This window comes from Candoia aspera, chromosome 2, assembly GCF_035149785.1.
Source record: "Candoia aspera isolate rCanAsp1 chromosome 2, rCanAsp1.hap2, whole genome shotgun sequence".
In the NCBI taxonomy this organism is placed as follows: Eukaryota; Metazoa; Chordata; class Lepidosauria; order Squamata; family Boidae; genus Candoia; species Candoia aspera.
Window position 1 is genome coordinate 1,782,427 of NC_086154.1, and position 15,671 is coordinate 1,798,097.

Consider the following 15,671-nt stretch of genomic DNA (forward strand, 5'->3'; position numbering starts at 1 on the left):
GCCAACCTGATGGTGATGTTAGATTCGGGGTGCACTAAATGCTTAATATACCCCACATTAATCAACACACTAAGCCTTAAAACTAAGAGACTTAAACAGCACATCATTTTTACCCAAATGGATGGTTCCATTGCCCATGGGAGCCCCTTAGAGTTTCAAACTGAAACTGTAGCCATGAGGTTGGGGGGGCACAAGGAAACCTTGCAATTCACTGTAGCCCCCATAGCAAACTACTCAATCATATTGGGGCTCCCGTGGCTAAAAAGCAGAAAACCACACATAGACTAGGGGATAGGCGCTTTAACAGTTAAAGACGGTGTCAGCAACCCACCGGTCCCACCACCCAAAAGGAGGGATGTGGTGGGAATACTCCTGAATCAGATGCCCGGGGAAATGCCAGAGGAAGCTGTAGCCATACCAACCGAATACTCAGATTTGATTGATGTCTTTGATGAGAAAGAATCTGACCAGTTACCACCTCACTGGAAAAGGGACTGTGCCATAAAAATTGACCCAGGAGCTAAGTTACCCAAGCCAAAAATGTATACTATGTCTGAGACTGAGAAAAAGGTCTTCAGGGAACTCATAGATAAAAACCTGGCTATGGGCGTTATCAAGCTGGCTAACTCCCCGTTGGCCGCCCCGGTGCTTTTCTGGACAAAAAAGGATGGCTCCCTAAGGTTGTGTACAGATTACCGCAGAATAAATGCGATCTCAGTAACCAACCAATACACCCTCCCTCTCATGAAGGACATGCTCTCACACCTATCAAAGGGAAAGGTGCTCACCAAGCTTGATCTCAGGGAGGCCTACTTCAGAACCCGAATCAGGGAGGGAGACGAATGGAAGATGGCTTTCAATTGCCCACTGGGCTCATTCCAGTACAAGGTTCTCCCTTTTGGGTTGGCTGGGGCTCCCAGAGTTTTCATGCAATATATCAATGAGGTCCTCCATGAGCATTTGTACAAGGGGGTCTTGGTGTATTTAGACAATATTCTGATCCACTCTGAAAGCCTAGAGGACCACATTGCATTAGTTAGGAAAGTTCTGCAAAAACTGAGGGATGCTCAGCTCTATGCTAAACTTTCCAAATGTGAATTTCAGAAAGCTCAACTTGACTACTTAGGCTATCGTATCTCTTCAAATGGCATTGAAATGGACCCAGATAAGGTACAAGATGTAAGAGGATGGAACCCACCTTGCTGTAATGTGAACATGACACTTGCACCAGAAGGCAGCTTCAAAGTTTTCTTGGTTTCGCCAATTTTTACAGACTATTTATCCTCCAATTTGCTCAAATTGCGCTGCCCCTGACAGATTTACTGAAAACTAGGGGGAGGGGGGAGACATGGAAAGTAACTTCCCCAGGAGCGAAGCCTGCTTGGTCAAATGACTGCCAAGCTGCTTTTGATCGTCTAAAGGCTCTGTTCACAGAAGAACCGATTCTGGCTCACCCTGACCCAAACCGCCTCTTTATTGTACAAGCAGATGCTTCTAACTCAGCAGTAGGGGCTGTTTTGGTTCAAAAAGATGAAAACGGTTTCCCTCACCCATGTGCATACCTCTCCCACAAGTTCACTGACTCTGAGTGCAAGTGGCACATATGGGAGAAGGAAGCTTTTGCTGTCAAAACTGCCTTAATGCACTGGAGGCATTTGTTAGAGGGCGCCAAGTATCCCATTGAGGTCTGGACTGATCATAAAAACCTCCAAGCTTTACAAACTCCCAGAAAGTTGGATGGCAAGCAAATTCGTTGGGCTCAATTTTTCAGCTGCTTTAATTTCACCCTAAATTTCCTCCCTGGCAAGAGGAACTTCCTTGCTGATGCACTTTCTCGCATTCCACAATATAATACAGTCCACTCTGAAATTGTGGATACTGTTTTTTCTCAAAAACAGCTTGGAATGGCTTGTGTAACACGCAAACAAGCAGTAGCTGGGAAAGTGAAAGTGCAGGCAGACTTAAAAGAGGAACTGCTTCAGGCTTTCTCTAACTATCCTTGGCTACAATGTAACAAAGCCCAATTGACTGAAATTGACATCATCTGGTATTGCAACATGCCTGAATCCTTGCGCAAAACCATTCTACACCGTTCCCATGATATTAAATCTGCAGGACATTTTGCCTTCACCAAAACTCTACACTTGGTCAGACGTCAATTTTGGTGGCCCTCCCTTCACTCTGACATACAATCCTATGTCACCTCATGCCATGTCTGTGCCCAAGAGAAAACGGGGGGGAAACTGCAGGGACTTTTACAACTGGTTGCCTCCCCACAAGCCTCATGGAAAGAAATCACCATGGATTTCATTGTCGACTTGCCTGAAAGTAAAAATAAGACTGCAATTTGGACTGTTATTGACTTATTTTCCAAGCAAACCCACTTCACCCCTTGTGCCAAGATCCCCACCACCCAGCAGCTGGCGAATTGTTTTTAACACACATCTACAGGATCCACTGCTTTTCCAACTGTGTGATCTCAGATCGCAGTGTCCAGTTTACTTCAAAATTTTGGCACTCATTTTTTAAAATTAATTGGAGTCCAACAATCCCTTAGCCCATCTAGCCATCCGCAGATGGACGGGGCAACTGAACGAGCACAATCTACTCTAGAGCAATTCCTCCGTTGCTACATTAGTTTTCAGCAGGATGACTGGGTTGACCTCCTCCCTTTTGCTGAGGTAGCTTACAACAATGCCATGCATCAAAGCACTGGATTTTCTCCTTTTCGCATTGTTTATGGCCAGGACTTCGTTCCAATTCCTGAACTTCAGCTACAATCCCTTCCTCACTCATCTGTCGCCAACTGGGCTGCCCAGATCGCCACAGAGTGGCTGATCATTCACCAGGCTCTCGATCATGCCCATGACACCCACAAAAAGTTTGCTGAGACACCCTGAGTGGAAAATGAAAGTTGGTGACTTACGTCTACCTTTCCACTAAATTTCTCCCCTCTCAGCAGCCTTCCAGGAAGTTAGCTCCTAAGTTTGTTGGTCCTTTTCCCATCACTAAAATTATTAATCGAGTGATTATACAATTGCAACTACCTTCAACTCTTAAGTGGCTTCATCCTGTCTTTCATTGCAGCTTGCAATGAATAAGACCCAGCACCTGATTCTTCTAAGTGGCACCAGCCTGCACCAAACCCTCCACCCATCATGATTGATGGCCATCAGTATTTCGAAGTTAAAGACATCCTCGACTCTCGTTTTCATCGCAAATCATTGCAATATTTAATCCAATGGAAACACTTTCCAGATCCTGAGTGGGTTGATGCATGTCATGTAAACACACCCCTTTTAACAAATAAATTTCATTTAAAGTACCTTTCCAAACCTTCTCCTTACTAACAAGATTCCCTCACCATATCTTTTTATTATTATTATTGCATTTACTATGTCTTTTTCTTTCGGCTTGTATTTTCTTTGGGGGGGGCAATATGTCAGATTCCTCCAATCAAAGTGTTCACAGAACCCCTTATCGGAGCATCTTCCATCACTTCTTTATCAATGGGTTAGACTCTCTGTCACTGGATGGCAGGGGGTGTTAAGTTGGAGTGTGAATTGCATTATTATGGCTATAGATTTATGATGGTTCACATCAAGGCCAGTCGTTAGAGATACACTAGGAACACCACCTGGATGGGAAGGGGGGTGACATACTTCCGTGGGAAAGGGAGGCAGATGAGGGAATGTAGTTTTAAATGTATGTTTTAGCGGGAATTCTCCATTCGCAGCTTTACCTCTGTCCTAGCCATTTCGCTTCATTAAACAGTTAAAGGATCTCAGGCTCCTGACTGTCATTGTGTGAATGCTCAAATGGTCTGGTGCTGACAGTGGGTGAACTTTACAGATGTTTGGGATCCCCTACACTCCTTCCCTGGCACCCCCTGGACCCCAGTGGATCACCTTCCTTGTGCTAGAGCCGAGCCTGAGTCTGAGAGCCCGAGCTCCCGTAGCTTCAGAAGACAGCGTGGATCATGTGATGTCAGCAGAGCTGATGGATGGTCCTTGCTGACAGCTGGACCTACTCACATGGATGCCGGCCAGTCTTTTGGCTGATTGGTCTTTGAGAGCTGTGGACCTTTATTGCCATTTGAGAGCCTTGGACTTTGGAGACACTGTTGTGTGACTGCTTGGTAGCTGCAACAGCGCTTGGCACGGTGTGGCATGTTTGTGGACTGCTGCTCTGATTTCGTCTTAGGTCAACCTCTGCAGTGGTTTATGATTTTATTCTGGGAGGTTGTTTGGGAGATCCTGGGATTGTTGGGGGTGTGTGGCTGTCCTTCTCCCCTGGGTGAGAGCTGGCAGGGGGAAGCAGCTCCCTGCTTAGTGGGTGAAAGCAAGGTGGTACTTGTGAGTTTGAGTGGATGCAGGGTGCGTGGGGGGGTGAAGGGCTTCTTGATGTTGTGGTGAGCAGAAGGGTGGTGGCTTGCAGGTGCTGAGAGCGACCTGTTGGTTCACCTTACCCTGGTTGTCTATCGGTTGGAGGGGATTCCCTTTTTAGCTCAAGGGAAGAGATTTGAGGATGCAGACAGAATGGTGGGTGGGGCTCGCAGGTGGTGTCGGGTAAAGGGAAATGTGGCGGGAGACATGGGGCAGGCCGCTTGTGGGGAATGCGACCTCGGTGTCTTGTACCGATCTCGTGTTGCGGCCCCTTGAACTCAACCCATTTACCTGGTTGGCAAATCTTTGGAGGCCCAGGTTTTAGGCTGCTGCTTTTAAATGGAAGATCAGCCTGGGTGTTTAGGCCTTTATTTTTGAAAGCCACCCAAGGTCACTGTGAGTGAGTTGGGCAGCCATATAAATCTCTTTAAATCTAGTTCGACATTTTTTAATAATAGCTGATGGCATCTATCTATAAAATGTCTTCCCAAACTCTGACTGGAGAGTAGCAAACCCTTACCCAGAGAGGCCACGTTCCTATAATTCTCCAGCATGACTTCCCGATGCAGGGCTTTTTGGTGAGGATCCAGGAGAGACCACTCCTCCTCGGAGAAATACACAGCTACCTCCTTGAAGGACACAAGGCCCTCCTGAACAAGGAAAAAAAGAACAGAACTGTCTCAGGAGGATTTGAAAGATCTGCCCTACTGTTCACAAATTCCCAGAGCAAAGATATTGTAGTGGCAATGTGGAAGACCACTGTGTTTCAAAGAATTTAAGTGACATCTTTTAGTTTCTCCTTCGTATTAAGATGTTTTGGGTTCATTCTGAGCTATGTTTAACATGCTTGTTTTTCATTCTTGCTTGAAAATCGGGGAGGAATCTTCACACAGTTGTGGGAAGACCTCAAGATTGTTTAAGGCAGCACTGGCTTATCTGTATAGTTCCCAGACATTCCAGCATTCAGTCAGGTCATATGATGAGCAGGTACACCATTTAGTCAAGGTCAGGTCCTACAGTTTTGGTATCATGGAAAAAGGGTCATGAGGTTTTAGTGCCCAACTTTGATAAAAACCTTAAGATCACCTCTTGAGGTTTGAGCTTGGGCACAGACTTAGCACTGGGTGCTGTGCAGGTTGGCTGTCCTGGGGTCTTTCTGCTGTTGTTCACTGGGGCTCCCGACAGTTGAAGGGAGATGGGTTATCATCTTGCTTGGTATGTTAAACAATAAAGCTTAATATCTCGTCACTTACTGGTATGATCATTGTCTCTGGATCTAAAAGAGTCATTGCTGGGTACCTGATCACTTCCTGGACACTTGGCAAGACAGATATGCATTACATTAAATGGCTGTGCTTGGTAGATTCCATGGTTTAGGTGAGAAAATGGACAGAACCAAAAGCCTTTGACTGAAGAAGTATTTCAGGCAGGTTTTATCAATTTGATTGATTCCGCAGGCCTTTCAGTGCCATTCAGTGAAAGTAAACCCAGTTTCCTTCTGGATCCATTGATTGATCAATTGATCGATCCATCCATCCATCATCAAAAGACTCAGGGTCTGGATTGAATCAACTGGCAGATGGGGCCTTGGAAACCCCACATATCAGTGACTCCAATCCTTCCTGTGTTTGCAGAAGGAAATGGGGGGGGGATTTTTTTCTAGTGTTTAAGCAAATGGGTCATGATGTCCCCAGAAGGAGCAATCCTGTCTATGTTCAACACCTTCATGAAAGTGCTGGGTGAGAGTAGCCAGCAATTTGGGTGGGGGGCCATCAATATCCAGAGACACACAACCCAATTTCTGCTCCTGCTCAGATTACAAGAAAGCTGCTAGTCGTTCGAGCCATTGGCTGAATGGGAAATAAGAAAGCAGAGAAAATTTCCTAGGACATTTCTCAGCCTTTCGAAAGCTGGATGGTTTGACCTCCAAACCCAGGAACAAACCAGAGGATTAGAAATTTCTCTGAAAGTCCGAAGTGCCTTGATTACATTCTTTTTCTGAGCAATTTTTACTTAGAGACTTTTCCATCTGGCCACCTGCATTGGATTTTAATGGCCTGCCTTATCTTTTAATATGACATGCTTATTTTTGTTATCACTGCTTGTCAACAAGAATTTGTAAAATGGTAACGTGCCAGTGTATTTAGTTATTTTTGAGCAGCCTTGCCCAATTCCAAGTCAATGAATTACAGAAAGAATAGGGCTCTGTTTAGCATTGCTACCCCTGTGAGAACATTATTCCTCTCTCTTGAAGAACTTCTTAAAAAATTAGTTATTGTAAGCTAATAGCAGGAAAAGGAGCTAGCAGAAGGAGAGTTAAGTACTAGTCTTTAAAAAAGATTCCTAGTAAGAATCTCAGTACAGAAATTACAAATCATTGTTACCCAACAACAGACTTCAGAGGAGGCTAAGCTGACCGAGAGCAACTTGAATCTTCTACTGCCCATTCCTTGTTGCTCAGGAACACGAAAACAACCCAGCCCAGACAAGAGGGGAAAATGGAAGGAGAGAGTGCTGCGTACACCAGCTTGACTTGCTGAAGGAAAGGGAGAATAGAAACCTAATCAATAAATGTCCTCCTCTTACTTGAGTTGCAGGTTCAACCACGGCTTCAGCTCCACCGTAAGAAGGAGACAACTTCGTTCTACTCTTCCCTGTGAGGGAGACAGAATTTTAAAATGCATATTTAATGAAACAGGAGGAGGTATTCTATAGGAGAGAAGACACAGAGAAGATGAGACAGCTGGGATCTCTCTGGGGAACGGGAGGACCTTTGATTACCTCCTGAGGTGTCCTGACTTGGATCTTCCTGAGAGATCCTCCTGAAAAACAGCTCCGGAGGGGGATTGGATGGATTCCTCCTTCCCTCAGGATCTCTGATCTCCACAGCAAAGGGCTTGAAATAGTAGGCAGGAGAAAAGAAGAATTAACGGACATCACACAACATGAAGAGGATTCTTGTCCTCTGAGCACTGTTGAATGTTTTTTAATTGTAGAAGAATTTCAGAAGCTTGAGTTTTTAAAAAGACACCTCACAGGAAAAAAGGTGGGGGCTGCTTTTCTGAGGGGGCCTTTGGTGCCCGGCTGTCTGGGTCCTATTCTCAGGGACCAAAGGTTGTGTCCTTATAAGGTCAAGAAGCTCCTGATTGGTTGAGGTACACAGGACAGAATACATTAATGATGTACACCAGCTTCTTACAAGCAGTCTCTGTAGTTGTTAGCTAGCTAGCTGGTTAATCTGTTTATGCTATGTTGTTTTACTTCTAAGTAATGTTTTTTATTTAATTCAATCTTTTATCAAGAAATGTTGGTCTCTCATTCTTATTTACTTCTGCTGCATAAACAACCTGCTACAAACACAATTTCAAAGCCCCCAATGCCCATTAGTGAGGCTGCAAAGTAAGAATGGGACGGAGGCCGTCCCAAATCTATCCTCTGGAATGAAGAATAATGTCCTACAAGAATTAGGGAAACATCTCCACATACTATGAATGCCAGAGAACTCTTGAAAGGAGGGGTTAAGAATTCAAACACATTGTTTATTCCATTCAAGGCCCTTCTGGGCTCCCAAGATGAGGGTCTCTCACCTGCAACCCGACCTGCCCCTTCCACTCCTCCGCCTGGCTCAGGAGGAAGCCCTCGGCCAGGGCCACCGCCTGGCAGCTGGTCTCTGCTCCGCACTCCCGCACCCAGCGCTCCACCTGCAGGGGCAGCAGGGCCAGGAACTGCTCCAGAACAACCAGGTCCAGCATCTGCGCTTTGGTGTGCTTTTCTGCTCTCAACCATTGACTACACAAGGAGTGGAGCCGGCTGCAAAGTCGTCTGGGACCCTCGGCCTCCTGGTATTGGATGCTCCTGCAGTTCCAGGGCTGAGCTTCTGAATGGATGGTTTCCTCCTCCAGGGTCTTCTGCCCAGTTCTTGCCAGGATCTCCCCACAGCTCCCAGGCTGAGCAGCAGAAGGGCCTTTTCCAGTTCCCTCACCTGCTAGAGGTCGTCTCTCCATTCTTTCTCTGCCCTGTAACACAACTCCGAATCGGTCTCAGGAATCTTGTGGGTCTCCAAAGGCCTTTTCATTCATAGGACCTTCCTGTGGCCGCAGGAATGACCCCAGCAGGCCATTCAGCCCCCTTTGCCCAAGAGCTAATTTTGTCTGTACGTGAGGACGTACAAATGGCTTCCGGCTTCTGTATCTGAGATGGAAAAGAAAACAAATTCCAAGGATTAGAAGGTGGTGGATTTAACCATTGAACAACACTCGTCCCCATGGAAGGAAGGAAGGATTTTCCTGAGCTGGTAGAGGGTTGCTGTGGCATTGAGCAGAAAGTCCTCTCTGAGTGTGTGTGTGTGTCTGTTTGTTGCAAATCATGGGATTGACTTCCTTCAAGGGTGTGGAACACCCAAGAAATGCATTTCGGAGCATTTTCTGTTACTTTTTTCTCACAAGGAAGGGCTTCCTTTCTAAAAACCTAGATTGACATTCACCTACAAGCAGGGTTCACACAACATGCCAAGCCCCCAACACAAGGAAAGCCCCGTTCCCGTCACGCGACGTGCCGGCGAAAGGACCCGGCTTAGGCCGTCCCGTTCCCCTTCTTCAGGGTCCGCCTCTCACGAGCCTTCGAAGTATCGCCGCTGCACGCAGGCGCATTCGCACAACCCGCCCCGAGCCCGGACCGGCCGCCCCGCCGCAGGCCCGACAGACCGGGGCGGGAGGCGCCGCCCTCGCTCGCCCTCCCGAGCCGCGCTGGACGGCCGGGGACCCCGCCGGCTGAGCCCAAAGGGTTAAAGGGAGGGAGTGGGGCGTCCTAGAGGGGCACGGCCCGGTGCGTCACCCCCTCCCCTCCCCTCCCTCCCTCCCCTGCAAGGCCGCCTCTGGCGTTCGCCCTCCAGTGGCCCAGTGCTGAAGCGCGGGGCGCCCCCTTCCCTTTGCAGAGGAGCCCCCTGGTGGGTTCTGTGTGCAGTGCAGATGCTCGTGCAAAGGGGAGAAAGGGGGCGTTTTCGGGAGGGGGCGGGAGGAAGGAGGCTCTCTTGTCCCCCCTGATCGAGAAGCTTTCTTAGTCCAAGTGCTTTTGCCAACTTTAGAATGTCTCCAACCTTCCACTTTTAAGAAAGGTTCTGAAGAAAGTCCCATCCCTGCGTAGAGGGAACAGAGGGAGCGAAGGCACAGACAGGAAATGGAATTCCGCCTTCTTCCTACTCCAGAGACTCAAAAAATCCTGCTTTGGCTTCCCATTAAATAGGTCAGTAGGAAACTCTTGACAGGCTTTCAAGATTCTGTTATTAGACCCCACAACAATATCGCAGAGCTCCAGTAGGATTTGCGGAGTCCGATTCCTGACCTGGATCCCTTGAAAGGGTAAATGCAGAGAGCCGTAGAGGAAGCAAGAGGATTTGGCTCCTTGGCAATCAGTTTCCCACCGGGATACAGCATTGAAATTGCATTGGTTGCACTTATGGAGGACTTATGGGGAGAGGAGGATTGGGGGAGTGCAACCCTCCTTGATCTCTCAGGGCTTTCAGTACCACAGACCCTGGCCTTCTTCTGCAACATCTCTGTGGGAATGGACCATTTTGCAGTGGTTCTCCTCCTTCCTGAGGTGGTGATGGTGGAAGGGAGACCTGTCCAGAGACTTCTGTTCTCTGCGTGCTCCAGGGATCTCTCCACTTACCGCTCCTTTTTAAGGTCTACATGGAGCTGCTGGGGGAGGTCATCTGCTGGCCTAGAGTCCTCCATCTGCTGCTGATACCCAGTTATTTTCACATCCCTGGGCCAAACAGTTGGTGTGGTGGAAGTGCTGACCTAGAGGCTGTCAGAGTCTGGATGGGGAGGAACAGACTGAGTGAATCTCTGCAAGGTGGAGTTGTTTGGGGTTTGTAGACCTTAACGATTCCAGGGAGACTCCATCTTTGACTTTGGACAGAGATGACCCAATGAATGGTCCACCATTTGGGGTTTCTGCTAGACTTGCTGGGCGGCCCTGCTCACGGTCTCTCATTGCCTAATCACAACAACATGTTGCTTTCATGTCTTATTGAATGTCTCTTCTTGCTACCCTAAAAAAGCTGTGTGAGTATAAGTGAGAAGCTCTCACCTCTGCTGGTCTGGGTTGCTTGTCTAATTTCGCAGCTGCATGGGAGGAATTGAAGACAGTATATGCCCCAGTGGGCTGTGCTTGTTGGGACTTGGGTGAAAAGGTTTGTGTTCTCCTTAACCTGGGATTCTATCATCTCCTTCTTGTTCTCCTTGAGCTGTGTCAGTAGTTAGAAAAACCTGGAATGGACTCTTCCATCTGGGTTGGAAAGGAGAAGATCTGGTAAAGTGATGGTTCCATACCCAATCATCTGGTTTAAAAGGATGCAAATTCTCTTCAAGAGGGATGGACTGCAAGAGGACACTATTCCTCCAAAATTGTCTAAGTATCCTGCGAAGGGAGCATAAGTAGAAAGAGAAGTACCTCCTGGAGAGTTAGGGTACCTGGGTCAAGGCCCTTAGTGATACCTGGTGGTCTTCTGAAGAACAATTTAAATGGTGATAGCCCACGGTTCTTTCAGGGTCTAACACAGAAGTGAAACAGAGCGATAGGTAATTCCTGGGGCCATTTTAAATGAGTCTCAAGGGGCAGCTTTCCTGATAAGGTTTTCAATTCCCAGGCCACCTCCATAGCTGTAGCACAACGACACGGGAAAGCGTCAGCCCAACGAGCCAGCCGATCTCTCCAGACAAGGACAGGTGGACAGCCTTGCGCTCCAGGTAGAGCGATGAAGTCCATTTGTAAATGAGAAAAAAGGACTTGTGACTATGGCCATCTTCCTCTGCAAGAATCTTCCCTTAATAAAGTTACTTGCTTTAATGCCTCCATATGTGGACGCAGCTAGGAACAGACTCAAAGGTGGATATTTCCGCAACACTAAGAACTCTTGCTAAGCCCTCTTTGAGTAGATGATTTCAAGCTTGCACGTGGTTCCAAAACTCAAGTTCGGCCCCTCCAAAAATAATCCCATGTTTGTAATTTTTGATGTGCCACGAGAAGGTGATGACTGGGGAAGGCAATGGCAAACCACCCCACTATAGTCTGCCAAGAAAATGTTGCGAAAGCGACATCTCCCCAAAGGGTCAGACATGACTCGGTGCTTGCACAGGGGACCTTTCACCTTTCACCAGAAAGAAATCAGACCAATTAAATAAATTTTAATTAATTTTAGTTAATTAATTAAAAATTAATTTTTAATTAATTTAATCTAAGATTACAGGTAAATGTAATAAAATGCGTTTTAGTTTTTGTCCAGGCCCTTGTCACTCCACAGAAAAGCAGGATGTGGCACCTTCACTGGAGAAAAGCCTTTGCAGGTATATTTATAGGACTTCTCACCAATGTGGCTCCTTTTATGAGAAGGAGATGCTTCTTCTGAAGCTCTTTCCATATTATGTACATTGATATGGGTTTAGGGTGAAGATTCAGTGACGGGAAGAGAGTTTTGACTGAGAACTGCTTTCTCATCCATGTTGGCCATCTCTAGTCACAATTTCACACAGTAGCCACAAGCCTGAGTTCAGTTCAGTTAGCACCAAGGTGATTGCTTCTTCTGAAGCTCTTTCCATGCTCCCTGCAGGAAACATGGCTTGTCTTCTAAATGGGTCATTATAGGGGAAATGAGGTGATTGGATTTGTAAGCGCTCTTTCCAGACTTCATGCATTTATATGGTCTTTCTCCTGTATGAATCCTTCTCTGGTAAGTAAGTTGACTGATCGGAGGAAAGCCTTTGTTTAATTCCACTTTGTGATTGGTTTCTCTGATAACTTTTTGGTTCTACCTGATCTGTAAATTTCCCTTTTCCCTCTTGTGGATGGATTGCTTGGCATTGTTCCTGATAATTCTTATTCTCTTGCCCATTATTTCCTTGAAAACAAAAAATGAAAATTGCAAGACCAGGGAAATAGTTAAAGATCGACCTTCTGAAATTTGGCCGAAGAATTATCAATATATTCTGGCTGTTTTGCTGACGCTCCTGGTGTTCAATAGCAGCTGCTCTTGAACAGCAGCTCAGGGCCATCAAGGACCCAGTGATCTGGCTCAGGGGTGAATATCGAGCCCTGGAAGGCAGGACTTCACTCAAGAGAGGACAGATCATCCCCATGTGCAGCCTTCTGACAGATTTTTTATTTATTTATTTATCAAATTTTATCACCACCCATCTTGTGCAAAAGGAGGGACTCTGAGTGGCTAGATAACTGCTAATACCTTCTCCTGCTCCTCTGGCCTGGCTACTGTCTTACTTCAGCGTGTCAGCAGCCAATGGGGGAAATATCTAGCAATCAAGGGAGTGTAGGATGAACAGGGAGACTAGGACCATACCTAGGTTTTCCTGGGCTGTTTAGTCTTCCTATCCATCCACATCCCACTTGGCCCTCTCCAGAACTTAAGAAATGTGAATAAATATACGGGGAAAAATAGTCCCAGAGAGGGTGACTCAGATACAGCTGTGATTGTGCAGTGAGCTGGGTCCTGTGAAGCAAAACAACTGAAGCTCAACAGCTGTTGTACCTCTCTCCAAAGGGACTGAACCTGGCAAATACAGGGAAGCTAGCAAAAAGCCAAAAAAACCCTGTTCAGTATCAGTATTGTTTTTCTGGACCCTGCAATGAGGAAAAAATGAATTGCTGCATTTAAAGGTAAAGATCCCCCTGATGCCCTTTCAGTATCTTGCTAAAGTGGAATAGCATTAAGGCTCCCAAGTAAAAATACAGGTAGTCCTCACTGAACGACCACAGTTGGGACTGGCAACTCAGTCGTTAAGAGGAATGTGATAACGTGACCGTGACTGTGCTTACAATTTTACTTCAGCTTTCCTTTTATAAGGAAAGGGGGGGGGGAGTTGCAATACTGTAGATTTTCTTTCTTGTGTCTCTACAACACTCTTGAGAATGTTCAATAACTTGATCTAAATTTTCTCATTCCATGTTGCTTAGAAACAGCAATTTTATTTATTTATTTATTTGTTTTCTATCCCGCCTTCAAGGTGGCGAACATACTTAATACTCCTTCCTCGTCCTGTTTTCCCCACAACAACAACCCTGCGAGGTGGGTTGGGCTGAGAGAGAGGGACTGGCCCAAGGTCACCCAGAGGGCATTAATGCCTAAGACAGGACTAGAACTCTCCTAACACTCCTGATTGGCTCTTGAGCTGAGAGAGAGGGACTGGCCCAAGGTCACCCAGCCGGCTTCTATGGCTAAGGCGGGACTAGAACTCTCATAGCATGCCTGACTGGCTCTTGAGCTGAGAGAGGGGGACTGGCCCAAGGTCACCCAGCCGGCCTTCATGCTCAAGGTGGGACTAGAACTCACCGTCTCCTGGATTCTAGCCCGGTGCCTTCACCACTAGGCCAGACTCCAAAACAAAATGAAACACATTTTAATTCATGGATATTTTTGGGTGTTTCTCCTCCTACCTGAGGTTCAGCCACTTTTTCAACTCCACCACAAAGAGGAGCTGATTGTAAAAATACCAAGGACAGCTTTGTGTTCTCTATTAGAGACAGAAAAATGGTGGAAGCAGATTTGTTAAAAAAAGAGAGAGAGATTCTGCCCAAGAGCAGCAAAAGAATCAGAGTTAGCTAGATGTCCAAACCTCACATCACATGGAAGGAGCTTCTGTTACCTGGCATGGTGTCCTGGCTTTCTGGAAGCTCCCCCTCAACGGCAGCTCTTGAGAGCATTTGGATGAATCTTTCCTTCCCTTGGGAGACTCCATAGCAGCTTCCAAGGACTTCTGGATCTGATGTCCCAGGAGAAACAAGGGAAAAGCACAGGGAAAGAAATGAATTCTCATACTGCACCCTTAACCTAGCAGACCCCAATGTCCATCACTGAAGCTGGAAAGCAAGAATGGAAGAATTGCCCCAAGCGCATCTCTGGAAGAAGGATGGAACAATCGGTCTTAGGAGTTCACGATTACGTTCCCACACCTCCTGCATCTTTTCCTCCTCCTGGCTCAGGAAGAAGCCTTTGGCCAGGGCCACTGGCTGGGAATTGGTCTCTGCTCTACGCTCCCGCATCCATTGCTCCATCGCTGGGGGAAGGAAAGCCAGGAATTGCTCCAGGAGCACCAGGTCCAGCATCTGACCCCTTGGTGTGCCTTTCTGGCTGCAGCCACTGACACCGAAGGAAGTGAAGGTAACTGCAGACATCTCAGGGCCCTGTCACCTCCTGGAAGTGTACTTTTCTGAAGTGACAGCACTGGACCTCTGAACTGTTGGCTTCCTCTTCTTTGTTCTTCTGCCTAGGACTTGCCCCATTCTTCCCACAGCTCCAAGGCTGAGCAGCTGGAGGGCCTTTTCCAACTCTTGCATCTGCTGGATGTTGTCCCTCTGTCTTCTTTCTGTTCTCTAACCCAGCTGCAAAATGGGCCAATGGATCTCCACAGGCCTTTCTATTCACAAGACCTAAAATTCATGAAGAGATCTTGGACAGGTCTCCCAAGGCCATTCAGCCCTCTTCCCTTACAAGACACTTTAGTCTTGACACTTCCAGTGGGGAACTGGCAACTTGAGATGTGTCTCCATGAGCTCCACGGTTGGCCTGGCAACACGGGCTTTTATTTATTAATTTATCAAATTTCTCTGCCACCCATCTCATACACAATGACTCTGGGTGGCTTACAGACCATAAAATAACAATCAATAAAAACAATACAGTATAAAATCGATATAAATATAAATATGCATGAATACAAATATAAAAGTACAAAACTATAGAGCATAAAATTCAAGATGGTAATGGGCCTCAATAAAATCTTATTCTTGGCACAGTCACAGTGCCAGCCACCCCCATGAATGGCTATCCCCCCTCCTGTCCCAAGCAAGGTGGTACAGCCATGTCTTCACCCCCTTCCAGAAGGCCGGGAGAGTGGGGACCTGCCTTACCTCTGGGGGTAATGTGTTCCACAGGGCAGGGGCCACGGCAGAGAACAGCCTCCTCCTGGACCCTGCCAGTTGGCAATCCCTCATGACAGGGTTCGTAGCATGCCCTCTCTGCCTGACTGGGTGGGACGGATCAATGTAGTGGGGGTGAGGCAGTCCCTCAGGTAAGCTGGACCCATGCCATGTAGGGCTTTAAAGGTGATAACCAACACCTTGATTCGACCCGGAAGCAAACTGGCAACCAATGCAGCTCACGTGTCCAAACAGCCAGGAAACACATTGAGACAAGGAACTGGTCTCTAATATTTATTGCTAGTATTTAACAGGAATCCTAACAAACTGAAGAAGCATGGGAAAACCCAGACA

At 46.9% G+C, this 15,671-nt stretch overlaps 1 protein-coding gene across 7 annotated transcripts in view; it reads right to left on the minus strand.

The window, feature by feature from the left end:
* LOC134491916 (zinc finger protein 91-like) overlaps positions 1 to 15,671 on the minus strand; it is a 485,354-nt gene that overhangs the window by 141,978 nt on the left and 327,705 nt on the right. For 2 of the 7 annotated variants that reach the window (XM_063295985.1, XM_063295982.1), the window contains exons 2-4: positions 7,167 to 7,281; positions 6,972 to 7,039; positions 4,906 to 5,035 (exon numbers count right to left, since the gene is read on the minus strand). The exons of 2 other annotated variants lie outside the window; for them this stretch is intronic. In XM_063295985.1, the coding sequence (XP_063152055.1) occupies positions 4,906 to 5,035; positions 6,972 to 7,039; positions 7,167 to 7,281 (313 nt within the window). Of the gene's footprint in view, positions 1 to 4,905; positions 5,036 to 6,971; positions 7,040 to 7,166; positions 7,282 to 7,972; positions 8,702 to 15,671 lie in introns of those variants that run through there. 3 more of the 7 variants (XM_063295984.1, XM_063295990.1, XM_063295983.1) reach the window with 3 other exon arrangements.